This window comes from Clupea harengus, chromosome 5 (assembly GCF_900700415.2).
Source record: "Clupea harengus chromosome 5, Ch_v2.0.2, whole genome shotgun sequence".
Lineage (NCBI taxonomy): Eukaryota > Metazoa > Chordata > Actinopteri > Clupeiformes > Clupeidae > Clupea > Clupea harengus.
In genome coordinates this window covers 23,208,524-23,235,820 of record NC_045156.1, presented here as the reverse complement: position 1 = coordinate 23,235,820, position 27,297 = coordinate 23,208,524, and the positions used below count along the sequence as shown (strand labels likewise).

Sequence of the window (27,297 nt, the reverse complement as noted above, 5' to 3'; positions counted from 1 at the left end):
CATCCCGTATGAAGTAATAAACAAATGTACACAAAATCTGGCATGATTATGTGAGCAGAAACACTGTCTCACTGAAATGGTGACAGGAAAATTAGACTGGAATTAGACAGGATGTCACACAGTCTCACCAGGGCTTATATTTATATCATTTCATGGTCACATATCAGTAAAATAACACCTGTCACAAACTGGATGGCCGCCATCTCCTTTATCCTCCACATGGCTGTAGTGTCAAGCCAAGCCAAGCATAGTTATCGGGAAGCCTTGATGGTGCTTCCTGTTAGTGTGTCATCATATTTTGGCTTTACTAGGGCAAGGGCGCATTGGATCAGAGACAATGCAATCTTAACCCTTATCTGAGTAGGACCAAGGCAGATTAGCTAAACAGCTAATAATATTACACAACATTTGACAAAAAAAGACTGTTGATAGGAAATATGATGGGAAAGAATAATTAGACCTTTGATCAGCTTCAAGGAACTATTAATTATCACATATGTTTCACATCAATGTCCTTACTTTGAAGCAAAAAAAAAAACATACATTAAAAGAAAGTAATTGGAAACCATCCAATCAGTTGCTTCAGGTGACCATATACTGCTGATTATGGGAGGAATTTCAAGTGAAGTCTACAAGCACACAGCATAGTATACGTTTATATTACATGCAACAGCTTGAATAATGTTACTGAATTAGATGAATCCAACAGTCTGGTTCATCCAATTCCCCTGGCGAATACCAAGTCTCAATAAATCATGTATCATGTATCACATACAAAATTAATTACAGTATAAACAAGTGATAAATAGAAAACAATACAAACAGCTAACAGAGCACTGATTTTCTTGAAACAATATTGTCAGCTGTAATTTTTAACATGTGTTTTTACCATGGCAAGGTCAAGTGGTCTCCGGTTTCAACATAATCACAGCAAGACTGTGTTGTAATGATGCCTTATTAATGACCAGTGACATATCTGGTTGAAAGAAAGACATGGGCAATGGAGAAAAAGAAAAACAAGTGCGGGAGGAACCAGGGATAGACACATTTCAGCGGGGGGGGGGGGGGGGGGGGGGCGACACACCTGGTTGTTTCCCATAAGGCAAGTTTCTACTGACATTATTACCAGTGTACAATCAAAGCCAGCTTCTGCTTAACCCTAACATATACTCATTCCTAAATTTAGATTTTTTTTTGTTTTTGTTTTTTTATGTAAAAAAGGAATAAAAACCTGCCAATTGTTACCTTTCTTTGGATCTCCTGGTCCAAAACAACAGGATGTTTCCAACATGTCCTGTCAAGATACAGGATTAGAAGCTGGTAGACTTGGGACAGGTGAAAAGGAGACAAAAACAAAAGAAAAAGAAAAAAATAGGCAGCTCAAGGACTGGTGGAAATCACTGTTCTAGAGAGACAATGAAAGAAAGTCCCCACAATGCAGCTGTGACCAGAAGCAAAGTATTATGGGAAATATGCAGGCCTGCTTTATTCTGTACCATCATTCCAGTTCCTGGAGAGAGGGAAAAAAAACCACATAAAATACTAAGATGCGGATACAAGAATACATGCACATCCAACCATTTCCACAAGACATTCTTGGAACTGTTTATCTAAACTTCAATGTGAGTGGAGAACCAATAAACACAAACTGTGTTGAGTAAGAGCTTGAATATCGTTTGGGTGAAAACACAAGTCAGTGGCGTTAAGAGGAGGGGGCCTGTGTCTATATCAACTGTGTTCTCATGGAGTCCTCCCAAATATAGTAGAGGTTATCAGCCGGGCCCAGTCTGGTGTGGATGTGCCAAGTCTGTGACAGATGCCATGATCAGGATTCTCAAATAACTATTCAAGATAACAGCCATCTTATCTCTGAGCTGACAGGGAGTTTGCCCTTTGCACAAATGAGCTGAAGACAAGCTATGTCACCCAGTAGGCTACTCACCTGAGTCCCGGGACACAATCGTCTCATGGGCAGTGCCGTCCCCGCCGTCCCCCCATGACCGCACCTCCAGGACAACATAGCCATTGTCTTTGGGCAGCGGTAGCTTGATTGATGTCTGACCTTTGTCCAACACCTTCAGTGCTGACTGGCCCTCATGTTTATACAGAACCTGCAAATGGAACAGAAGCATGGCAGTTCACTTTCGAACCGTATTGACTTCCAAACTGTATCCAGACACTCACACACATACACAGATACACACATACGCAATCACACAAGCACGCACAAACATACACATACACACACAGACACACACACATATGTTCATGCAACCATGAGCACAAGCTTGCATGAAATATAATCATAGGATTTAATTGAATATAAATATACATTCATTGTCCACTGATCCAGTATTTATATAGATAACTTATAACTAATTGAAATTGTGGTGCTTGCAGTTTGGGCTTTTGCCATGCATAAGGTGGAATCCACGAGAAGCAGTTCAACATGCACAAGGCACATTACAGCATAGGGATATCATTGGGCAGGTACAGAGTGGAAGAGCAGGGTTTGGGTTAGGTTACAGTTGGAGAGCATGGGGTAAGGCTACATTGGGCTAGGTGACAATTGGAAAGCATGGGGTAAGGCTACATTGCCAGAGAGGAGGCAGATGGTAACCTGCGTTGTTCCTGAGCAAGAAGAGGCTTCTCTGGCAAGAAGAAGATCAGCTGGAGATAATTGTGGGCTATGGATGCATTAAATTGATTAAACTGCATTAAATTCAAAGTTGGAGCCACTTATGATGTCCTCCCAACTCTGCAGAACCTTAGTCCGTGTGTGGGTGAGGACTGAAGCTGTGTACGGGTGTTGGCTCATTTAAACATATTCTTGTAAAACTGGTTGTAAATCTAGCTTGACCCTGGGTTGCAACATGTGGAGACATCATTAACATTTTTGGTTTGGTTGAGAATAACAAGTTGAGAATAACAAGTTGAGGTTAATGCAGGTTGCTGGTTAATGACAGGGACAGAGGACTTTATATTGTGCGAGAGGGGCATAACAGTGGACACCAGGCACGTACAAACAGTACTGGGTTTGGACATTGCTGGCAGATGTCGGCAGGCAACGTCAAGTTCCACAGTGTATTGTTGTGACTGCTATGAGACCAGATATGGTGTTGTATTCCGGGTGTGAGCATATTGTTTACTTTATTGAGTTCAATTCCCTTTGAAGATAAGATTGAGGAACCGATTGAAGAAGCTAAAGTATGTGGAACTGGTAGAGGAAGTGAGGGAACAAGGTTGACAAGCATGCACAACACCAGTGGTGATAGATGTTAGAGGCTTTGTAGCTAAATCAGCCAAAATGCCTCTGTTGGATTTCTGTTTTCGTCGTCCCTGGTATTCACATGTGTCCTAACCCTTTGTGAGTGTTGAGGGGGGTGGGTCTGGGACGTCAGACACCACTGTTGAGCCTTCTGGAGGTGTGGTGGGCCTTAATCAATGGACACCTTACAAAGGAAGGTGCCCACTTGACAACCCCAGTGAAATGCTCACAAAGGCATCTTTGTTGCTGTTATTGTTAAATATTGTTAAGTATCGGTATGATAGTTGTAGTGCACATTATTTGTTGTTATAATATTTAGGTTAGGTTGTTGGGTATGAGTACTTGCATGTGACAGTGAGAGGTTTGGCCACTGTGGGAATTCCCTAACCAATAGCATCAGGAATTTCAAATCTTTTCCTGTGTCTAACTAATTTAAAATAGATAGATAAGTTATGCAGAAGATTTTCTAACCCTCTAAAAATATAGCTTTGTCTATGATGGAGTACATTTACACAAGGACAATGTTTATCAGATATGATCAAATAAACGTTGTCGAGATATAAAAGTAATCTGTTCATATTCATTTATTTGTGTGAGAGGCATGTGTGAAGACCTTATAAAACTGAATTTGTTTTTTTCATGCCCCTCTATAAGGAACATGGTTAGATAGTCAGTCATATTAATTTCAATTGCTGTCCTGCATAAATCTCTTAAATCTTAATCTCTATCACTTATCTGAGTCCTAAGTCTAACATCAAATCAATTGTCCTGGAGATTTTTCCACAGTGATTTGGCATGCATGATATGGGCTGTGTCGGTGAAACTGATTACAGTGATAAAACGCCTTTCCTGTTTATCTGTCGCTCGAGGTGAAAGGTTTTAGACAGGTAAACGCATAGGATAAAGTACAAACAAGGGGTTTACGTGTACAATGAAACATAGAAATGAAACCAAAACACATAGTCTGCACACACAAATTCATTTAGATAAATACACATGCACATACGTACACACACTCAGCACATAGATGACAAATGATACACATATGGCCTGGACATGTCACATGAAACACATATGGCCTAGACATGTCACTCACCTTGTAGCCCAACACTGCTGATTCATTGTCCATGGCCGTCACTGGATCCCATCTCACGGTTACCCATGATCCATCTGTCTTCCAGGAGATGTTGCCAGGAGGACGGTTTGGGGCTTCACGTGAGAGGAGAAGGAAAGCGTGTTTAACCTTGACCAGATCGTATCACTCTCCATATTCAGCGAGTCCATTGTGTGGCTTTTTTGGGGTCTAAACTTACCCTTGTGGGTGTCAGAGCTGGTGATCTCACTTCTATGTATTCTTATCTATCCTTGATCAACAAGTCTCTAAAAACCTGCCCATATTCAGTGTTACCAAAAATGGCTACCTGATATATTCATGTCACCTTTTTAATGAGAGTATGAGAGTATGTACCTTTTAAGCCATCATTAAGTATGTTTTTTACGCCAGTGTAGAAAATTTGCCTTTCAATTGTAAGCTATTTGTTTTGCATCGATAGCAATGCTCTATCGAAACCGAATACTTGCTGAACCTAAAACAGACAGGCCATCTACCCAACCCTTCGGGGGAGTTAGGAAACCTTCTCCAGCCAACCAGAGGAACAAATAACAATCTGACAAACACAGGGCTAAAAAAAGCTCTCACAAGCTTTAAGCAATTGATATCAGAGAACTTTGCTGCTTTGGGGCTGTAAACGATAACTTATCACTCAAAATGGTCAAGTGATCTATCCTGGGAACCTGTTCACACCCTTCCCCTGCCCGATACCCTGTCATTGACCCCTTCGAGCTACACAAATAACACAAATGACAAACCCTTTAGTGGAATGCTAAGGCTTGGTCATTGGTTAGCGTCAGTCATTAGCGCGTGAGTTGTGTGGTCTTACGCGGTTTGCGGGTGTTGATTGTGGTCCTGGGTGATGCGGGGCCGGTGCCGGCGCTGTTGTAGGCCAGCACAGTGACGTGGTAGAGGGTGCTGGGCCTCAGGCCGGCCACGCGGACACTAGTCTCCAGCCCGGCTGTCCGCACGCGGTCAGCGGCCGCCTCACGCTCGTGCTGACGCCAGTAACGGATCTGGAGAGGGAATGTGGCAGATGAGATTAGGGAAACAGACAGAAGCAATTTGGTAATCTGACTAAGTGAGTAAGTAGTGAGTAGGTAGTTTTCAAGGTAAAAGAAATGGAAATAAAAATGCTGCTAGAGTGATGTCATTCTGATGCATTGTTATCATTTATCTGTCTGCATCGTTGTCTGTTTAATTTGTTTTATCAATTTTTATTAAATCAATATATTGTACATTTTATCTTTTTCATTTGCGTTCACTTTAAGAATGCATTAATGAAACAATGTATGTAATACATACATAGAAATCAAAGGAGATTTAAACTCTATATTCTTGCAGAACAAGAAATCGTTTTATCTACCTTTAGACCTTCGTGACAAATATGACATGAATAAAACAATGATTTTACATCATTCCTTTCATCACAGTAATACTGATAACACTACAGATAAGGAGAAATGGCCTTTGGTGTCTTATTTGTACTTGGCACCACTCTGCCTGGCCCGGGATTTTCTACAGTGTGGTGGAAAGGTGAGACGTCGGTTCAATAGCTTATCAAGTCTAATAACAGAGCAGCTTTTATTACTCTGAAAAGTACAGGACTTGCACATTGTGTCTAACTATCACAATTATGAGAAGATGGGTGGGAATGGAACACCTAGTGACCGTGAAGTAGTCAATATATCATTCAAGGCAAAGGAGGAAAGAATAAAAAATGAATTTCCTCAACTGCCAGGGTATATTATCAACAAACTCATCTGGAAAGGTAGCATTTGATTTAATGACTCAATGTTGCAGGTGATGATGTGGCCACAGAAGCATCTCATAGCATGTAGCACAAGATTATTGATTATATTCTAACAACAGAAATGTCAGGGTTGGGGAACTAGGAGAAGAATAAAGGCATTTTGATCATGTAGTCCTTTAATGTCAGATCTTATATATATATATAAAACACATCTTCGATATATGCTTGGGATGGGCTGGGATAAACTCCAACTTCCCTAATGCACAGCTACTACACGCTAACTCATGGCACCACCTAAGCCCTGCATGAGTCAAAGAGTAGCGTGTGATGAGAGTGGTCATGACTGGGTCACTCCTCACCTCATACCCCCTGAGGATGCCATTGGTGGGCAGCTGCTGGACTGGGTCCCAAGACACCTTCATCTCAAAGGCAGATATGGCCTCCGCACTCACCCTGCGGGGTGACACTGTGGGCTCTGGAGGAGAGAGAGAGGAAGAGAGAGAGGATGACCCATTTCATCAGTCAAAAACACTGAGATCTTACTGTCTGAAACTTGTCAGAGTACATGTACCTGGACCTGTACCTGGACCTGTACCTGTACCTGTGTTAAGTCAAACATAATACATGCAGATAGCGGAGAGGCAGTAAGCTTCTCTTCCAGCCCAGTTTGTCACGGTGTTCTTTTAAGACCATTAAACTAGGACAGTACAGTATAACTTTATACTTAACATACAGATATCGATTGAAGCTTTAGTAGAGTGGCTCTGACCTCTTGTGGTTGAGCACAATACTGCAAAGGCCATACAATTAAATATCTGCTTAAAGAACCCTTTATGCAAAAGTTAACATGCTTATATAACGGTTTCCAATGACATCAGTTAGATAATATTACTGGACTTGTTTGTACAGACTCTCCTTTAGATTTCCGGTACCTTCTTCAGCTGAGTACACCTGGGCCACCTGGCTGAAGGGCCCTTCACCCATCCTGTTGTAGGCCTTAATCTTGACCTCAAACGGGCTATAGGGGGCCAGGGTCTGGTTGGAGTAGACGAAGCGCGAGGACTCTACACCTGGCACCCGCACGATGATCCATGCCTGGGAGTCACGCTGCCGGAAGGCCAGGATGTAGCCGAAGCCGTCTCCGTTCTGGTACTCCCTGGCCATGGGCTACGAGCCCAGCAGGCAGACACAGGAGAAATGCAGTTACACGTCAGATGAAGCTTAACAGGACGTAGGGAGTTCTATTCATGCGCTCATGCGCGCGCACACACACACACAAACATCTATGTGGGCAAACACACACCGTCCAGTTGATGATGAGCTCATTGCGATCTCCACCTCCCCCTCCTAGTCCACTCGGAGCCACGGTGGGACCTGCAGGAGAGTTACACTCATCAACACCAACAACCTGACTTCACTTCTAGGAGCATATTACATGTAAATCCAAAAGACGTTCCCATAGAATAAATGTAGCATATGCCTTGTCCTCCATGTTAGCCTGACACCACCTGGCAGCTCTCACTAGGAGTAGCGGTACTGCTTCACATACCCTGACCTATAATGGTTATCACCACGCGGTATGCATTTTTTTGTTGTATTAAGTATTAAAGCAATACAAATCGGCGCGCAAACGGTGACATTATTATTTGTAGTTCTTTATCATCTCGTTACAAAACAATAACCAAATGATGATTAAAAAAAACGAATTTAAATTGTGGCTGAAAATAAACACCAGAATGAACACCAGAATCATTAAAGTTTATCTCAAAGCATATGTGTCATGGAAGCCATTCCACTAACTGTTCGATGTGAACCGAGACATAATTTTTCTAAAAATTGTTTTTATGGAGAATCCCATTCATTTCGCTCAGCGCTAGGAACTAAACCACCAGGGGACGACTCGATTACTTTCCCTCCCTACGGTGCTGATTACTCAACCCCACAACTCAGTGGTGTAGTGGTCCCTGGAGAAGTGGGTATACTCTTAATTTTGCAATTTTTTTAAGCAGCCCATACAGCACAGTATAAACGCCCTGTTTTGGGAAGTGGGTATACGCAATGCTGACTGAAAAATAAGTGGGTATACTCCGTATACCTGCGTATACCCTGGACTACACCACTGCCACAACTATTTAAGTAATTCACATCCAACTGCGTAATGACAGTAAACTAAGAATTTAGAGCGAGTGACTGGCTTTTGTAGGTCATCCATATCTCGAGAAATGTACATACTTACTTTGAAAATATTAATGATTCAGAAAATGTGCCAAAGCAACTGAGAAAAAACTATAACACAAAAGCACAACTGTCAGAACCGTACTAAAGCAAACTCATACAGCTCAGATAGAATGACCAGCCCATTGGGGTGGGCCCTGGTAGTGGTAGTGGGTATTGCAGTTCTGACCTGCCTGCTTGGTCTGGACTGTTTGAGAGGGCATGCTGGGCTCGCCACTACCCAGGATGTTGCTGGCGATGGCCTGGAACTCGTAGTCCATCCAGGGCCGAAGGCCAATCACACGGGCTGACTCAGCGTTCCCCTCAATGTTGTGTGGATCTGTGAGTGGAATTGGTTGGTTAGTGTTGCTTAATCAGCATTTCTGTAATTTGACACTCTTTATTTGCTGGTGTGGATTTGTGTACTTTTCCTGTCTAGCGTGTGATGTAGGTGGGGTGGGTAGGGTAGGTAGGGTGTTTAGGGCGTTGAAAAGCTGTGCATCCTGTTACCTGTCCTCATCTTCCTCCAGGAGGCAGTGGGATCGGAGCGGCTCATGATGACATACTTGCCAATGGGGCTGTGGTTGTCATAGCCACGGCTCCAGCGCAACTCCACGGATGTCTCGTTCACACCTTTTACCACCAGACCTCCAGGAGGACCAGGGGGGCCTTAGAGATAGAGAGAGAGAGATTGAAGTACCGCTCGAAAACTATCTAGTAACAAATGTAACGAATCAAAGATCTGCAAACAGATTGCCACGAAATTTGGCATGGCAAATGATGGCAACATTTCCTGCATACCTCTGACCACTAGTTTGGCTGAGGCGGTGGCCGTGTCCACGACTGTCTGAGCTGCGCAGGCGTATGTGCCAGCGTGGCCCAGCTGCCCGTTCACAATCACCAGATCACCGATCGTTTCTTTCTGATAGGGCAACAACAATTTAAGCATATGTGAAACAGAACTAACTCACAACTATTTAGAGTGTGAAGACAGCACAAAATTCTTGTGAATAAAGTGCCACTTATTACAATAAGATGTTCTGATTAAACCACAACATAAATAAAAACTAGCATTTGATTCTACTATAATCACATATACAATCTGCATTTCTGTGGTGACTGCACTTTATTCTATTAATTCAATTCTATTGAATTTGTATTGGTCTAGTGCCATTACAGTAACAATAAGCCTTGAACCACTTTCAATAGGAAGAGACCTTGAGTGGATCCTGATTTTTAAGGAGAGGCCTATCTGTCTGTGATCGGCCCAGGGGAGGTGCAACAATATCAGCTGAAAATCCCGGCTCACCCCCTCTACTCGCTGGTAGTGCCCACTGCGGTCCTCCAGGTCCAAAGGCACGCCGTTGTGGGACCAGGTGAAGGTCAGGTCCATAGTGGGGTCATGTGAGGCGTGGCACTGCAAGGTCACATTCTCACCCTGGTTGATGTCCGCATTGGATGGTGCCAGGGTGATTTTAGTGGCATCTGACAGACAGATAGATAAATCAACAGATTTAACAGACATGGACAGACAGACATATAGACATACAGACAGACAGACAGACAGACAGACAGACAGACAGACAGACAGACAGACAGACAGACAGATGGAAATGGGGGGAGAGGCAGATAGGTGAATAGATAAGCGGAAAGAGAGACATACAAAAAGATGCAGAGAAAGACATATGGCATACTGTACCTCGTACGGAAAGATGTCCCGTGCTGTTAGCTTTTCCCAAAGAGTTTTCTGCAAAGCAGGTGTACTTTCCCTCATCAGCGCGGCTGATGTTGTAGATCCACAGCATGCCATCTGGAGTAACTGTCACCCTGAGCAGTGAACACATCCACGAGCATTACACTAACGCCCCTTTAGGGACACACAAGGATGGTGGAAATATGCTCAAAAGCTTTTTTTAAATAACTCATCCTGCGAGAGCTATGCAGTGTGCAATCTCTTCTCGGTTCTTTCAAAAGTTTCCTCAACTTGGGAGACTTTTCTGGAGAAATTCTGATGAAATCGTCGGTAATGTTTCTGACATAGCCTGTTGTGTTTTAAGGTCCCCAGAGCAAGTGCTGATTTGCGCTGCCCTGTCTCCTGGTTGACTGTGAGCAGGTAGGACCCCCCGGGGAGGCAGCTGTCTATGATGAATACACACCCGTCCGCCAGCGGAATGGCATGGACTGATGCAGCTGATGTCATATTTAAGCCTCCTGAGAGCATTCACTGAAGTTACTGTACTGCTCTGTTCTGCAGCAAATAAGATACACTGCAGATATCAGACCCTGTGAGAGCATATGATTTGGCTAAGTAATGGGGTAGTAAAACATAGCATGTAGAGATATCCTGTCCATCTATTCCGTTGGTGTCACTGCTATGTAATATTTCTAGACAGAAAAGAGTATGCATGATCAATCTGTGCCACCCACACACAAACGGCTGAGTAGTCAAATGGATTCATCAAAGCCTAAATGCAAAACGACGTACGAGTAGGAGATACAGTTTTAGAATTCAATCATCTGTGATGATCTGTGACAGGAAGTAATTAGCTGTGAAATTAATTGACTTTGTTGGCACTTACAGAGTCATATCCTTGACTGCTTGGCTAAAAGAGTCTCTCAGAAAGGAAGAACAACAGTAAAAAAAAAAGGGAGAGCATGACAACCTCTCCCGATGGGAACATGTCTGCTGTCACTGCCACTTTCTGGTGTCACTTACAGATATGGAAGCGCTCCGTGCTGGAAGCTTTAGGAAAGGCACCTACAGCACTTCTGTTTTCTATACTGAAACATCAGAGAAATGGGGAAGAAGAATGCCATAAAGCTGACAGAGGAAACTGATGATAAGGGTCCACTGCAGAGTCAGTGGTGAACTCTGAAGCTGTGTACAGGATACAGACAGCTGCACAGAGAAGGCAAGTGTTTCCTGCAGGCGATGTGTGTATGGTCCTGGGGCTCACCTGCAGGTGATGTGTGTATGGTGCTGGGGCTCACCTGCTGCTGTTGACGAGCAGCTCTGTGCCGCGGCTCCAGAAGAGTGTGGGTTTGGGCGCAGCGCGCGGCTTGCACTCCATCCGCACCTGCCCGCCACGGGCCGCTGGCACCAGCCTCCGCACGGGGTTCAGCCGGAAGTCCGGGCCCTGGACTGAGAGAAGGAGCACCAGGACGGAGGGAGGGGGAGAGGAGAGAGAGGGAGGAAAGGAGGGTGGGGATGTGAGAGAGAGAGAGAGACCCACAGGTGTATGCTGCCCTGAGTTGACCTGGCACTTTGGAGCTTAATCTGGGTCTGGGAGAAGGGGAAGTGAGGGGATGAGACTGAAGGAGCTACGGGGAGGGTACACACACACCCGCAGCAAAGAATTCTGGGTAAAATTTAGGGTACAAGGCTTGACTGGACAGATAGGGAGAGAGAGAGCAATACACTTAAATTAGAAAATGAAATGAAATTAATTAAAATGTCAAAATGAAATTATATTCAAACACATTCGAAATCAGGAAACTGAAAAAAGAATGAACATTGTAATGAAAAAAAAGCACACAAGTGAAGCTCTGTATGGGAAGACCCACGGTGTAAAGGAGGGCCTGTCGTGATGAACTATGACCTCTCACCTTGAACCCTGAGCTCTGCGTTGGAATAGATGGTGCCATGCTTGTTCTCCGCCACACACTGATACATCCCAGAATCCTCCAGGGCCAGGTTGCTGATCTTCAGTTTGCCGTTGTTCACCTGAACTCTGGCCTGTTGTTAGAAAGAGAAGACGGTGATAGACCAAGATACCACAGACATTACAAGCAGTATACACTGTCACAATTGACAAACATGTTCCTCAGTATTGTCACACATACAACAATGGTCACACTGTGTTGCGTGTGTATGGCGGTTGCCTGTTGATTTCATATTGGCACCCATGTTGACAGGTTAGCGCATGTACACTGCCTGCGTGAGTCATCTAGAGTTTTGGCGCGGAGTTTATTTTTCACACGGGAGGTAACCGTGAGATAAGCGGTTTGAGGGTAATAAAAGTCACGTGACTTTTACACGTGATTTCTTCACTTTTCAGACTACTCATCATCGATGGATGATACCAAACTGATTGTGTGTTGACGACCATTATCAACCGAGCCGCAGCAGCCACCATTCAACACCATCGGTGTGCAAGAGGCGTAACTGTTTGATTTTTCTGCCACAATGACTCCTTTGGTGTATGTGTACTGTGTGTGTTTGTGTGTGTGTGTGTGTGTGTGTGTTTTGTGTGTGTGTGTGTGTGTGTGTGTGTGTGTGTGTGTGTGTGTGTGTGTCAGTGGTCAGTGACAGATCCTCTGTGGTGTTACATTGGAGGTTTCACACCTTTGAGAAGCCAATTTTCTCCCATGTCATTCAGCACACAATTCCACACAGAATTTGAAAACAGGGGTGTCTCATAAACGAGTGCAGGTGTGTGTGTGTGTGCATGTGTGTATGCGTGTGTGTGAATGCAAAAAAGAGAAAGCTAGTGTGTGTGAGTGTGTACTAGTGTGTGTGTGTGTGTGTGTGTGTGTGTGTGTGTGTGTGTGTGTGTGTGTGGTGTGTGCGTGCGTGCGTGCGTGCGTGCGTGCGTGCGTGCGTGCGTGCGTGCGTGCGTGCGTGCGTGCGTGCGTGCGTGCGTGCGTGCGTGCGTGCGTGCGTGCGTGTGTACCTGTGTGCTGAGGGGCTGCCCATTGCGTAGCCAGCGGATAGATGGTCGGGGCTTGCCTGCTGCCAAACAGGTCCACTGGAGCTCTGAGCTGATCTCTACCTCAGAGTCACTCATCACCTGCAACCAGTCTGGCTGGGCTGCACACACATACAATTACAATCAAGGTTTATTTTCAGTTAACTTTCAACTTTAACAGTTGAAAGTAAATGCCCAAATCTAGCTGTCAGATAAGAATAATGAGCTATATGTGCCAAACCATGACCAAATATTAACCATAAGAAATATACAAGTTATATAGCACAATACAATTGACATGATTTCTATACATAAGGTATAATTGATACCACAGCTCTAGAGATTGCATGGTATAGTAAAATCATGGTACGGTGATCTGAACGCCATGGCACCTGCCTTGCACAGTGATGCGGCCCTGGTATGTGTCTCTGCCCTCTGAGTTGTAGGCCTCACACTCGTACATGCCCTCATCGTCGAAGCCCAGCTCAGGCAGCGTCAGGATGGGGCCCTCAGAGCTGGCCAGAGCCTTCACCGGCAACACACCATCCACCTTCCTCCAGCGCAGCTTAGGAACAGGGCTGGAGGAGAGGGAGAGAGAGAGGGAGAGAGAGGAGGGAGGGGGGGAGAGCGAGGAGTACAAGAAGGCAAGAGTGTAAAGAAACAGAGGAAAAACAGATGCATCGATAGGTAGTTAATGACACAGTAAGCATGGAAGAGATGGAAAAAGTGATAGAGAGAGAGAGAGAGAGAGAGATTAAAGTGCAGATGCTAGTGATGCTTTCCACAGGCGGTGAGGGGTCCAGAGGTGACTTACTTGCCGTAGGCGAAGCACTCCAGCTGGGTGGTGTGTCCAGCCAGCGCGTAGGTCTCAGCGGGGAAACGCACGTGGATGCTGGGGGCGGACTTCCTGGGGTTTGCTGCAGGTGCGGAGAACACAGAGATGAGAGAATAATCTTTAAACAAAAATAGTGCACTGTGTGTGTGCCTTTCAAATGACTTTTTGAGTTACTAGGCTGAAATATACTGCAAAATACTGAAATATAACTCTTAACGTGAAGTCGCTATCCCTTAAAAAATCTGTGCTTGCAAAGACGAATAGCCTGGGGATTTTACTGACAACTTGAAGTTTGACGTCAAAAGCCCTCTATTAAAATCACAGTGTTGGCAGCACAAGTCAATCAGTCCCGCCTGGAGATCCAGGGCTTCACCCAGGGGGAGAGACCCAGAGGCAGAGGCTCACCGTCGGACTGCACGGTCAGTGGCACCCGCTTGCTGAAGATGCTCTTGGTGCTGATTTCCAAGTTGATGGTGGTGAAGCAGAAGTAGTTGCCGCTGTCGTTCACCTGGGCCTTGGCCACGTGCAGATCGCCCGTCGCCTGGGAGACAAAGAGGCGACCGTTGTCCGCCGTCAAAAAGTTCGGGAAGTCGTTGAGGAACCAGCGGTAGAAGAGGGCTACGGAAATGTAAAAAAAATTGTCATCTCCCGCAACATTGAACTTCCAAAGATATTCATATTTATATTTTCAGATATTTAGTTACATTTGAGACCAAAGAGGTAAGACCTTTATATCATTAGATTCTCAATCCCAAAATATGACATCAGAAAGAGGCCATCTTATTTAGTCAACAGTAATTTGAGAGACAGCATGCAGGATGTGAAGGACACCCTCAGCGCCAGTCTAAATGGACTTCAGAGTTTTTCGCCATGTCCCACACTGTGAGGAGTCTGCCTTAAGAGTTTCTGTTCATCTCTTCAAAGTACAGGCTGTGAGCACCCCTCTAGTGAACTTCCTCCTTGACAAGGATGGAACCACGGCATAGTGTCTGCCCAGAGAAGCAGCCTATAGGGATTTCAGGGACTGAACAGCCAATTTATTTCTAATGAAACTGTCCTTTATGCCTATAAGTGCTGGGGCATGTCCTCTAATCTTGTAGTCTCAGTGGTGGAGATTAGTGCCGTACCGGGGTAGTGGGCGGAAGGCTGGCAGGCCAAGAAGGTTCCGGATCCCTCTTGGGCTGTCTGTGGAGTCCTGTTCTGTGGCGGAAAGTCATGCAGGTCTGTAAAGAGATGAAAAAGTAAAAACAACCATTTGATAAACCAATTTTCGTTACAGTGATGCATTAAGTATGTACAGTTCATTAATATTCATTAATATTATATCATAGCCCTATTACTGTATAAGAAAGAGAAGGTGAGAGAGCTGCTCACAGCCAAACTTGAGGTTGGCAGCCCGGCTGACGATGGTGCCGCATCGGTTGAAGGCCAGGCACTGGTAGGAGCCAGCGTCGTGGTCATGCTGCGGGCTACTGATCACCAGGTTACCAGCCACCAGTGTGTAGCGCGGGTCAGCGCCGAGCACCACCTCAGTGCCATTCACCCGCCACCTGGAAAGTGATGCGACACAGAAAACACATACTGTAGATACAGTCGGAGCTGGTTGACAGACCATGGGAGTCCGGATCACAAAGTCATGTCTTATCAGGCAGTACTGTGACGGCCCAGATAACCCCGCCCACGGGCAGATGGGAATATTGGTTTTGTCCTTGTCTCTGCTCAGGTGCGCGTGATTGGCTGGAGGATAAAAGGGCTACGAATCCGACATGGGAGCTCTCTCTCCTCCTCGCGGCTTTTGGCTTCTGTTGTGTTTTGTTGGTTTCTCCTATACTGATCCACACCACATTTTGGTTATTCCTTTACACTGACGTACACCACACTTATCTAATCTTTAATGCTTTATTATTTCTAGTCTGTGTTAACCTTATATAATTATTCTTTATTAAATCAACTTATTATTATTGAAATCGTGCGTGGTCTCCCAATTCATGTAACGTACTTTGAGCCAGTACGTTACAGTACACACACACTTGTCCTGCTTATTCATACGCCCTGACCTGTTCATGGCACCAATACAAGACTGCAGGGCTCATAGTTAACTCGATGAGGTCGTAGGCTAGTCCATGAGGAGGGTGTAGGTTAGCTGAGACAGGATGTAGGGTTAGCTGTCAGAGAGAGCCTGTACAGCTATTACAATACCTGCCATTGACCTATAGGTTTTTACCTATACCTATGCAGGACTGCTACCTATATGAGTCTGCGGGTATGATACCTACATGAAGAAAGTCGGACATAAAGAGTCTTATTGACTCCTCATTGATGCAAGACTATTGCAAGTTTTAGTACTGAAAGCAGCAGCGAACCAGTATGATGTTATGCGTCAGTCATCTGCTCCTAGCAAGTTTACTGCAGGATTGCATCGTTAGAATACTGATTGTGATTACAATGATATAATTATGATAGATAATGAATCTAATTTGCGTAATTATTCAGCTGATTTGTGCCGTGGCTGATGAGGCAGTAGGAGTCTTACTTGTATGAGGCGGCAGGACTGGCTCGGGCCTGGCAGCTCAGGGTCACCTTCCCCTCGGTCAGACCCTCGGGGTAGATCAGGCCAACGGGCTGCTCCTCAAACATGGGCCCGCTGTCATGGCCTGACACACACGTATCTCCACCTGCACGTGAGGACACACACACATACGCCCGTGCACACACATACGCACACACACACACACACACACACACACACACACACACACACACACACACACACAAACACTGCTTAACAGTATCATTTTCCCTTAGGATGGCACTTCTGTCAGCTTGGGAAAAGCTCTGGCCTGAACTGACTGTAGCTGGAACTAACAAAATAAAGATTCTTGAATGAGCATTTTACACATAGCAGACTCCCTGAAGAGAACTTACAAATCGCACTCCACTTAGGACAGTTTGTGTTAAGTACAGAGGAAGCCTGTCACATCCTCGGTCATTGCGAAAGGAACTACATTTGGGTCATTCTATGCTTGCCATCTCCCGTAAAAGAAACACGAGAGCTTAAAATACATCATCCCTTCACAGCATTTATTGTGGCGCTCCAGATGTTTTAGGAATCCGTAATGAAATGTTGTGCAAAATAATTCATAATTAAATGTGCCATGCGGAGAGCCATCACATCAGTGTCACCTCTATGTACGCACAGACTGGGTGATGAGGCCTTAGCATAATGGAACACGGGAGTGGTGGTGGGTTCAGTGTGCTGACACCAGACCCAGACATAGTGGACCCCGGGTGGGGGTTGACGGCTCAAAGACAGGGGGTGAGTGGGGGGGAGTGGGGGCTTAATGGCACAACGTCCCGACATTTACATCAATCATTCATGAGAGCCCGCATCCCGGCGAAAGAGTCCTCTTAACCCTGCGAAATAAAAAAAATGGGTGGTGGTGGTGGTGGTGGTGGTGTGGGGATGTGGTCTCCATCTCATCGCTTGCTGATTTAAAATAACACCATCAATAATGAATCCACCTTTTAATCCACCACCTCTTCTCTGCCCCTCTCACCGGGGGGTGGGGTGGGGGGGACGGAGACGGGGACGGGGATGGGGGACAACCCCCTCCGGCTGATCCTTACACACTTTGACACGATCTTCACGCTTCGGCCTGACAGTTGAGTACAGCTGGGATACCAGGGCATGAAACACAACGACCTCCCAAAGCACTAAAGAGAGTCCCTCTGCTAGATCCAAACAATTCTCCCCAACCTCTCTATCTCTGTAATAGCCTAAAATGAAATTAGAACTGGTAAAGTGTGTCTTAAACAGCACCCAAAAGGATCCATTCTGAAGGAGTATGGATGATAACTGTAGTTTTAGAAGAAGACTATACTGTATGTTTCTTTAGGTCACAGCACAAGAAACCAGACTCACTGTGGGCCTGTTTCCCAAGGAATGTTCTGCGGGTGGTGTGAGGTGAGGAGTCAGCCGATAAAGAAGAGGATACTCACCGATGGCGTAGGTCAGGGCGACGGAGCTGAGAGCCAGCAGGACAAACAGACACCTCATTCTGCGCTCACGGCCGGGCCTACGGGGGAGGAGATAGAAAAACAGGCTTCAGGCTGGGAACTCAAATGACTACGCATACTAGAGCACCGGAACTACAGGAACTACACTAGAGTTAAGCGCAGAGGGCTTACAAAGAGCCTGAGGATGACAAACATGACTCATTTGGTGCTTGAGGTTCCAGGTAGGTGGAGGCATTGTGAATGAGTGAGATGCTTTTGTGATTTTTTTTTATGCTTTTGTGATTATTGATTATTTGTATTGTTTTACTTTTTTTTCTACAGCAGCAGTCATCGAAGTGAAACAGAAAATATGTAATTTTCCAATCACCTTTTGGACAGAAGCTCTGTCTTCAAGCTGCACAAAATTACTTCCACTAATCTTCTTCCATACAAATTCTGCTGAAAGGCCATGTAATAATCTCTGAAAGGCTAAGATGACTCAATGTCACAGTCCGGGACCAAATAATGCCGGAACAAAAGTCTTTCAGATACCCTTCTAGTTTCAAGAGGGGTACTAACATAGCTTCCTCAATCACTCCCTCACTCACAAATCTCTCTCACGGGACCTCCATCCAATATTACAGCCAAGCACGCAGCTAGGACGCCGGCAAGATTTAATATCTTCTGAAGGACTTTGAAAGCACGCGTCTACTCCCACAGCGGACGTGTAGATTGGAATAAAAGAAAAAGACCATCATTATTTGGATTAATAAGGGATTGTCTTACTTGGCAGCCAAAACGTATCTACTGTAATAAGGCCAATTTGAAGACTTTAGCGGACTTTACTCTAATGGAGCCCTAAACAAAGCCGACCTGTCCATTTTCAAATGTAGTGTGTGAGCAAGTATGTTTTTTATGTTTGTTTGTGTGTGTGCACGCGCGTATAAGGGTAGAAGTAGAAATCATATCTGAAAAGAGCTTATTGTCCAGCTAAGACCTAGTAGTATCTGAAGAGAGTGAGAACACAGCACACCATTCCCTCTCATCTCAGTTGAAGGGTCTCTCTCTCTCTCTCTCTCTCTCTGTCTCTCTCTCTCTCTCTGCCTCTCTTGTCTCCCCAATTCACCCCTTTCTACAAGACCTCAGCAGGGAAGTCCAGTGAAAGCAACACCCAGGCAGCAGCAGGAGAGAAGCAGATCATTGTTAAGCCTCATGATGCACTACAGCGCACGCCAAAGAAGCTCAGAGAGGCTCTGGGCTCGGGACTAGAGTGGTTCACAGATGGTCTTTGATGACACTCCAGATAAGGTCTCTTTAGGTGACTAACTGATACTGAGTCTTGCATCAGTGAGGCCAAGCACCAGAAGCACACAACAACAACCACATGAGGAAAGAGTCAGGGCCGTGCTATAGTCAAATGTGGCGTATCAGCCGACCCAGCACCTGGGTTCTCCTCAGGCTTCAGACGATCCCTCAATACAGGAGACATCGGCCTTGACATGATGCAGCCCATTGCCCACTACATGATCCATATTCGGTCTCTCTCCCACGCCTGCTTTGTGTTTTTATGTTTAAATGTTTTTTTTTTTTTAAATTCTTATGAAACGGTGTTTAAACATAAACCCATCGGTTGGGAGATGAGCTGTGTCGACATCTCTCTTAGTGGAGAGAGAGGCAGAAGGGATTTCGTTATCAGTGTTCATAACCTGACTTATGGCATGAGTTGATCCAACGTCTGCAGAGCTGTTGATAAACTAAATATACCATTTGCTGTGGTGTGATTCAACTACAGAAATCTCAAAGAGATGTATTTTACCACAACAAAACTGTGACTCCCTCCCAAGCACAGTCAAACACAAATGGTTTCCTCTACGGGTTTTTAATGAAGTCTTAATTCTTCACATCAAACCGTGAAAACTAAGTAATACATGGTATCAAACACACAAGACATAACATTAGCTGGTTATCAAACACAGCATCAAAAATAACAAAGTGAAAGTAAATAACAAACAGACAAAATACCTCGTTGGCTGCATGCTCTGAAAGGAAATCTTCTGATCTTCTTTTATACCACTTAACATCCTTTTCACCTTTTAAAGGCATTCATATTTATCTTAACTAACGTACTCTTAGACGTGTGTGCAACTACATCAGCTTGCCTCTCTGTGTCTCGCGCTCTCACCAGCAGCCCAACCGAGGCTCCAAAATAAAACTCTATTTGTTATTACACCGTAATGCTACATACATGCATACATATACCTTTACAAACAGTTACAAAAATGGTCAGGCCAGATGAGGAGGCAACTACAGGCCTTGGGCAGTACAGCCTGAGTGCAGCCCCCCCCCAGCATACCCCCAACCCCAAGCCTCCACACTCTTACGCAGCAGGGGCTCTCCAGTCAGACCACACACGCTGAATTTATTTAAAAGATTTCTGATCGCAACAGACAACAACACAAAGACAAGCTGGCACATCATCTCATCTCTTAATGATGCACACATCTCTGCAGAGCCCCTAGAGACATCTGAACAGGCCATAGCTCGTGTTTAGTATATACCACTGGACACTTCACCTTACTATGTCTTCTTCAAAGGTCAGTCGTAAAGAGTGCTATATCTATGCATAGTTGATATCGGTGTGTGAAAGTCACCTGGGCTTGAGTAGGCAGTTTAATTTATTTAATTTAAAATTGTATGTAATACAATAGGCATCACCAGCAGTGAGGTGTGGCATCGTGTGGTACCCAGACGAGAGATTAACATCACTTTCCTCCTTCGCAACATGAGACCACTCATCCTAGCAACACGACACCGCCCCCAGGCCAAGTGTCACGGCCATAGACATGACTCACATACTGGACAGTACAAGTGACTGGCTCCCATCCTAATCTCTTTCTCTGTCACTCTCCCTCTCCCTCTCTCTCTCACACACACGCACACTCTTCCTCTCAGTCCATCTATCTGTTTCTTTGTTTGCCTTAGGGTTGGAGCTCTGGCCCTCCACCACAGATACTGCCATGACGTTCTCAGGACAAAACTAGAGATGGAGCATTAAATGGGGACTCCTGGCTACAGCCCTGACATGGGTGAGGGTCGTGTCATTGCACATTAGAGGCATTTGAACCCAGAAAAGTCCCCACCACGGGTACAGCACCACCATGCAACATTTGAGGGGAACCCAGAGTTACTTCCCTGTTACAAGTCAGGGAAACGCAAAACCATATTTGTGTCTGAAACAGGCATACAAAAAAAAATAGTTTTCATTCTAGTGCCTTCAACAATCAAATTGTTTTTATTTTTCAACATGAGAGGGAAAGGTTTTGTAGTCCTCTATGAAGAGCACAGGGCAAGATTGTGTGTGTTCATGAGTGTGTTCACTCAAACACAGCCTTGAGAAGCCCTCTACAGTCTGGGCTCTGTTCCCTCAGCTGCCTCACACACCTGGAGAGACTAGAGACTGGTGGTTATCCGATTGTCTGAAGTCAGATTAGGGGATTAATTTCTGATTGATCTGAGTGGGGGTGGGGGTGGGGGGGTAGTAGTGTTCTGTGGTTTGGCCCTGTTAGCGCGCCTTGAAAGCAAACCAGGGATACTGCGCACCACCTGTTCCAACAGGGAGATAATTCCCTGAGACAACTGTGCACCGAGCAAACCTGGAGAGTGTTCATCTGTGTGTGTGTGTGTCTACCTCACTATTTATCTGGCATACACACATATAAACACACATGAGAGAGAGAGGGAGAGAGAGAGAGAGCAAAATAGAGAAAGAGAGAGAGACAGACAGAGAGAGAGAGAGAGAAAAAGAGAGAGACAGACAGAGAGAGAGAGAGCTCTTATCTATTGTTGATCTATTGTTGCAGCGAATGTATGCTTGCCTATATTAATGAGATATTCATGCATATGATTTTATGCCTGACCTTACTCCCAGGTAATTAAACTTCCTATTACTATTCTTTTGGGGATTACCTAATTAAACTCATCATTGGAATTAATTGAGCAATGTATTCTGGTTGAATAATCAATCACTCTACCAAATCTTAAAATTGGCGGTTGACTGCTGAAAACAATTAGTCAGCCTCTATTTTACTGGGGAAATGGCGTCGTGTAAATGCAGGTTCTCCTCTTTCCTTTTTGTCCGTTGTAGTCAGCACACAGGAGATGTGTAATATAATCACCGTCCTGCACCTGTCATCAGAGAAGGTGGATACTGAGAGATGGCTGCAATGGAGCTGAGAGATGACACTAAGAAAGAGAGGGAACCGCGACCATGAAAGAGCCTACACTGGCTGTGTGAGAACTGATCTTCATTGTTTTAGGGGGAAACATCTAATAGATATCTGAGGCAACACTGGGAGGGAAAACTGATCACATACCCATTGAAGTGTGTATGCCTGGAAATGTTTAAATTCTCTTGTTATTTACAGGGAAGATTTGGACAAAAAATTGCCGCTGTTGACTGTTGAGTTCTATTGTGACAGGCAGGCAGGGAACAGCTGCGGCTCCAATCAATATGAGCCTGTGCTGAAATGAGGATGTCAGTGTCCATGTGCCGTCACACTCCAGTGAGCAAGGGAAACACACTAACAACCTGCGCCCTCCTTGACACCAGCCCAGAGCTGTCGGAGGCTGTGTCGCCGTGACACATCTGTGATGTCAAACAGATGGCAGCATCTCATGTGTGCGGTAACACCTCAGAATGAAAACCTTCACCTGTTCTCCCCACAATGTACACACACACACACACACACCCACCTTCTCTCTGTCACAAACACACATGTCACATAACATGTGACATATGCACACACATCCACAGAGATACATCCCCACACACACATACAGATATGCACACACAAACACACACACACACACACACATGAACAAAGAGACACAAACAGAAACACATCCCCCTCAGTGGTGCTTGTCATTGGGTAATTGTGGATGCCACTCATTTCTGTGTGTCTGTGTTTCTGTGACGATCTATATAATGTAGTGTGCATGTATCCGTATGTGTGTTGTGTGTTTGTCTTTCTGTGTATATATTTGTGTGTGTGGGCGCGTGTGTCTGTTTGCATGTGCATGTGTCTATGCATATGGCAGGCAGGGGGTCTCCGAGGATGGCCGTACCCTCCTGAGCAAGCTTGGCAGGGATATCCGTGGCATGCCAGGGTGACTTCATTTGGTGGGCGAGAGAGCAACATCTGTATCAGGGAAGCACAGAACAAAAGGGGGGTCTATTCCGCCCACCTCCCCCCCTTCCACTCCTCTCTCCCCCCGGCACACACAGCTGCCTTTATGCACACACACACTCTTCACATTAACGCCGGACGGACCCTCGGCGGCACACACTCTCCTTTCACGACGCCTTCATGGCCCACTTCATCACACACAAGCCGCCCATTCTTGCCCGCGCTCTCAAGCTCAGAAGGAGTGAATGTCTTATGAAGCTGCTCCTTGACCTTTGAACCTCTGACCTCCAAGGCCCTCCGTGCTCTGTGTCTGACCCGTCACACTGGAGGTCGCACGGCCACTGCTGGGCAAAGACAGCCGTGAGTCAGAAGATCATGTGCTGAGAGGGTTAGCATCACGGGACCTAACAGGGTCTGATGAATGACTATGTTCCCTCAGCCTTATGGCTCCTGTACTCACTAACAGACATACATACAGAAGAGCAACATATGATTGAGTAGAAATGCTGAGTGGAAATATTAGACTTTGATTGCTAACTGTACTGCACTGTACAGTGATGCTCCTTGTCTATATGTAGCGATTATTCATCCCAGACAAACATCCACACACACACACACACACACACACACACACACACACACACACACACACACACACACACACACCCAAACACACACACACCCAAACACACTCCCACTGGCCTCTCCTCTCAGTCTGACCTGTCCTACTGGCTTGTCCTCTATGAGGGAGAGAGATGACTAAGCTAAAGAGACTAATGGAGATGTGGAAGTAAGAGCTTTTCCTGCTAGCATTACAGAGGCATGGAGCAGATGAGTGATCTTAGGCAGAGGAGAACGGAACAGCAACAGAACAGAAGGAGTCCATGTATATGTGTATGGCCTTCTGTGCATGTGTGTCTGTGTGTGTGTGTGTGTCTGTGTGTGTGTGTGTGTGTGTGTGTGTGTGTGTGTGTGTGTGTGTATATGTGTGTGTGTGTGTGTGTGTGTGTGTGTGTGTGTGTGTGTGTGTGTGTGTGTGTATATGTGTGTGTGTGTGTGTGTGTTTGTGTGTGTGTGTGTGTTTGTGTGTGTGTGAACTTTTGTGTAGATGCCGGCTAAGATTGCTGACAGTCACCATGATGTATCACTGCTGATGGCAAGAAAAAGACAAACTTCCAACAAAGCGCCAGAGGGGGATACACAATCCAATGAGTCACTGAGTTAGAAAAAATATATATCAAAAAACAAGAATCGAGAGAAAAAAAAAAGAAAAAAACTTTCAGAGACTTTCTAAACCAAATACAGTGGGAGACAAAGCCAAAACGTTCCAAAGCAAAGGGAAAGAAATATCCCACGGAGAGACACTCTTCATGTTCCTCCCTCCCCTCTTCACCCGCTTCTCTTCTGGGGCTTTACAGCGCGCAAACAAACCGTATCGGAGTCAGCCTTGCTAAAAAACTCAAATCTCCTGAATCTTTTATGAGAATAAACCAGCAAGCCTGATTTAGATGGAGTCTCCGGCTATATTTACCATTGATTAGTCCATAAATAATTAGGTTCTTAGCTGGCCAAGTTCCTCCCAGAGAGGAGCTGGTGAATGAAGCGCTGTGTAATTGGCCACATTTGTGTTTTTTAACGGCTGATGCCTAAATTGAGTGTTGAGATCAAGATGCAGGTCGTTGGGTCTTGTGGTCAAACGGAACCTGTCTCTTCCCATCCTGCCCACCACGTTTGCCTCTAAGATGCCTGTGTTTACCACACCTACTGGGGGTAAGGACACACCGTTGCTCCCACTGACAGCCAGATAATATCAATTGACAAGAGGGGGACACCGCAGAAATGCCCACAGAATATCAGTGGACTATCAGCAAGTCAGATTTGAATAAGCCTCTCTAAGTAGGTGTCACACACCTACTTTTCACCCTAAACTTCACGTTTTACATTATAGCTTAACTATAATCAGCCCTTGACGGCTACCACGGCTTATCTATTCCCCCTCTATCTAAACTCCTCCCTAAATTTCAGATACCCTCCCTTCCACTCTAAACCGCTCCTTTTCTCTTTAAACCCACCGTCTCACCTCCAAGTCCTGCATCCTCTCCCAGACTCCATCCAGCACATGTGTTTATGTGTCAGTTCTGTTTAGTGTCAGCTACTAAGTTTCCTGAGCTAATCTGTTCTATTTCCATACATATGGCCATTTGCATTGCCAATAAATGCCAGGTGTTAAGAAGGATTTTCTGGTTTATCTCTGCTGATTTATCCTGGTTTACACAGTGACCAGGGAGTTTTGTCCCCCAGCTGTGGTTGGCACATACAGGTATACATGAGGTGATGGGAAGCAAGAGGCACCCCCATCTGGTAGTGGAGACCTCAATCCACACTTCACAGAGTGACCCCAGTCCAGTGGGAAGCTGGGTGAGAGGGGGTGGAGAAACCGCAGACCAAAGTGTCTATCAAAGAGAGACTTTGTTCAGGGAACCAGTTGCAAGGCAGTTGCATTCTTGTCACACAACACAGGCCTAGAAATTCTTGGCTTTGTTGTAAAAAAAAGCGGTGTTTTTGCCCGAAAGTGTATCTGTAATCTGAAATGCACAAAGAAGACGGAGACAGCTCATTCCGCTGGGGTGAGTCACAGATTCCTTCTCTGAGATGCTCGAAACACCGATTTGTTATGATGCTGTCAGACACGGCTCTGTGAACAAGGTATATTTGAGTTCTCACAAGAAGCAACTTCCAGCAAGGTCGGCTGGTAACGTCAGCTCCTTGACTTACTAAAAAACTGAGAGGCATGAAATGCAAACTCAACCTCACACATTTGTGTACACTGTGTGCACCTGTTTACGGGTTGCAGAGCCGGCTCGTAGGCTATGCCCACCTGGGCTAGTCGCTCAAGAGAAGCCGTGGGTTTCCCGTCACGCACGAACAGATTAGTAGATCACACTCAGCCCGCTGCATTACGACATGCCCATCATACGCAATGTGGCCCGTTCGGTGCTGTGCACATCCTGATCGCGTTGAACGAGGCCCGCTACATATACGTAACCAAGTGTCCCTTGCTGCTCCCTTGCGGGTCAGTGTCGTACATTCATTCAAACCCATCACCCCAATTATAGATCGACATAAATTGTTTTTTTCTCCCCTGCTGATCTAAATTAGGCGACATCTCCTCAGGGAAACCCCTATTCGCGCACTGAAGTAACCACACATGAAATTGTCTTACCTTAATTTGACGACAGCGATAATACTCGGAAAGAGCAGGATGCAGAATGTTGCCTCAGTGGCTGGTCTGACTCCCAGCAGATGAGGTGCGTACACTACCGATCATGCGCAAGGCGGAGAGTGATGCAGCGCGCATCTGATGCTCCGTGGAGGAGAGGAGCCGACAGGATTGTCAGATAACAGGCGCGCCTCTATCCCAATGTGGGCTATTCGTCAACAGAACCGTGACCGTCCGGCGTTTTCTCCCCTTGCGTCAGGACGTGCTCAACACAATTGTGCTTCTTAACTCGCCCCCTCTCTCGCTATCCTTTAATTTTGAGGAACACCCCGTCTCTCTCTCTCTCTCTCTCTCTCTCTCTCTCTTTCTCTCTCTCTCCACCCCTCACTCATCCAACATGCTCCAATCCACTGCTTTCATTCATTGGCGCACACGGCAGCACTAGCCCCTCCCTGACTCACCTTCGCTGTCTTCTGCGATTGACATGAAAACAAAAAGAATAACGGTGTTTTTCGCCCCTTTGTTGCCGGTCCTAGTCTCCCCTGCATTTTGAAGGGGGGTGCGCCCTTCCCCCCTCGCACCTCTCCAATGAATAATTTCTGCAACAATATGCTCCCAACACACGCGATTGGGAATCCCCCCACTCCCTCAACCACACACACACACACACACACACACACACACACACACGCGCACGCATACACACACGCGCGCACCTACACACACGGCGTGATTTTCATGTCTCACACAATTTTAAGGGCCACACCTGGTGCCTGAGAAACGATTGCACACTCGATGTGACTTATTAGCACCCAGCGCCCACATGGTCATCATGTAACACCTGCTGGTCCTGTGATATTGTACTAAAACAGGAACCACAACATCATATCAACCAGAATGATTACAAGACAGACAAAACACATACAAAACATATTCAATCCATTGTTGTTCTTGATGGCATGTCATAGTTGAGTGGGCAATATAATTAGTTTTAGGGAGACCAATAAACCTATGAGTAAAATGTTA

At 45.5% G+C, this 27,297-nt stretch overlaps 1 protein-coding gene across 1 annotated transcript; it reads right to left on the bottom strand.

Moving 5' to 3' along the window:
• Positions 1-1,062: 1,062 nt before the first annotated feature.
• On the bottom strand, positions 1,063-26,926 carry cntn2 (contactin 2). The gene is made up of 23 exons (XM_031568185.2): positions 26,275-26,926; positions 17,869-17,945; positions 16,403-16,544; positions 15,244-15,419; positions 14,997-15,092; positions 14,275-14,487; positions 13,849-13,951; positions 13,431-13,612; positions 13,020-13,156; positions 11,953-12,082; positions 11,338-11,488; positions 10,046-10,173; positions 9,656-9,831; positions 9,148-9,268; positions 8,857-9,015; positions 8,537-8,686; positions 7,436-7,506; positions 7,065-7,299; positions 6,492-6,607; positions 5,209-5,395; positions 4,365-4,477; positions 1,943-2,111; positions 1,063-1,510 (listed from the first exon to the last, which is right to left on the bottom strand). Exons 2-23 carry the CDS (start codon positions 17,924-17,926, stop codon positions 1,398-1,400), a joined length of 3,126 nt encoding a protein of 1,041 aa, XP_031424045.1. The 5' UTR covers positions 17,927-17,945; positions 26,275-26,926; the 3' UTR covers positions 1,063-1,397.
• Between the last annotated feature and the right edge of the window lie 371 nt (positions 26,927-27,297).

Bases quoted from the DNA above. Each gene is read 5' to 3' on its own strand.
- cntn2 (XM_031568185.2), bottom strand. From the start codon at position 17,926: ATGAGGTGTCTGTTTGTCCTGCTGGCTCTCAGCTCCGTCGCCCTGACC. The intron at 7,507-8,536 runs GTCAGAACTGCA...ACTCTCCTGCAG, and splicing joins AGTCCAGACCAAGCAGGCAG to GTCCCACCGTGGCTCCGAGT. The intron at 4,478-5,208 runs GTAAGACCACAC...TCTCACGTGAAG, and splicing joins AATCAACACCCGCAAACCGC to CCCCAAACCGTCCTCCTGGC.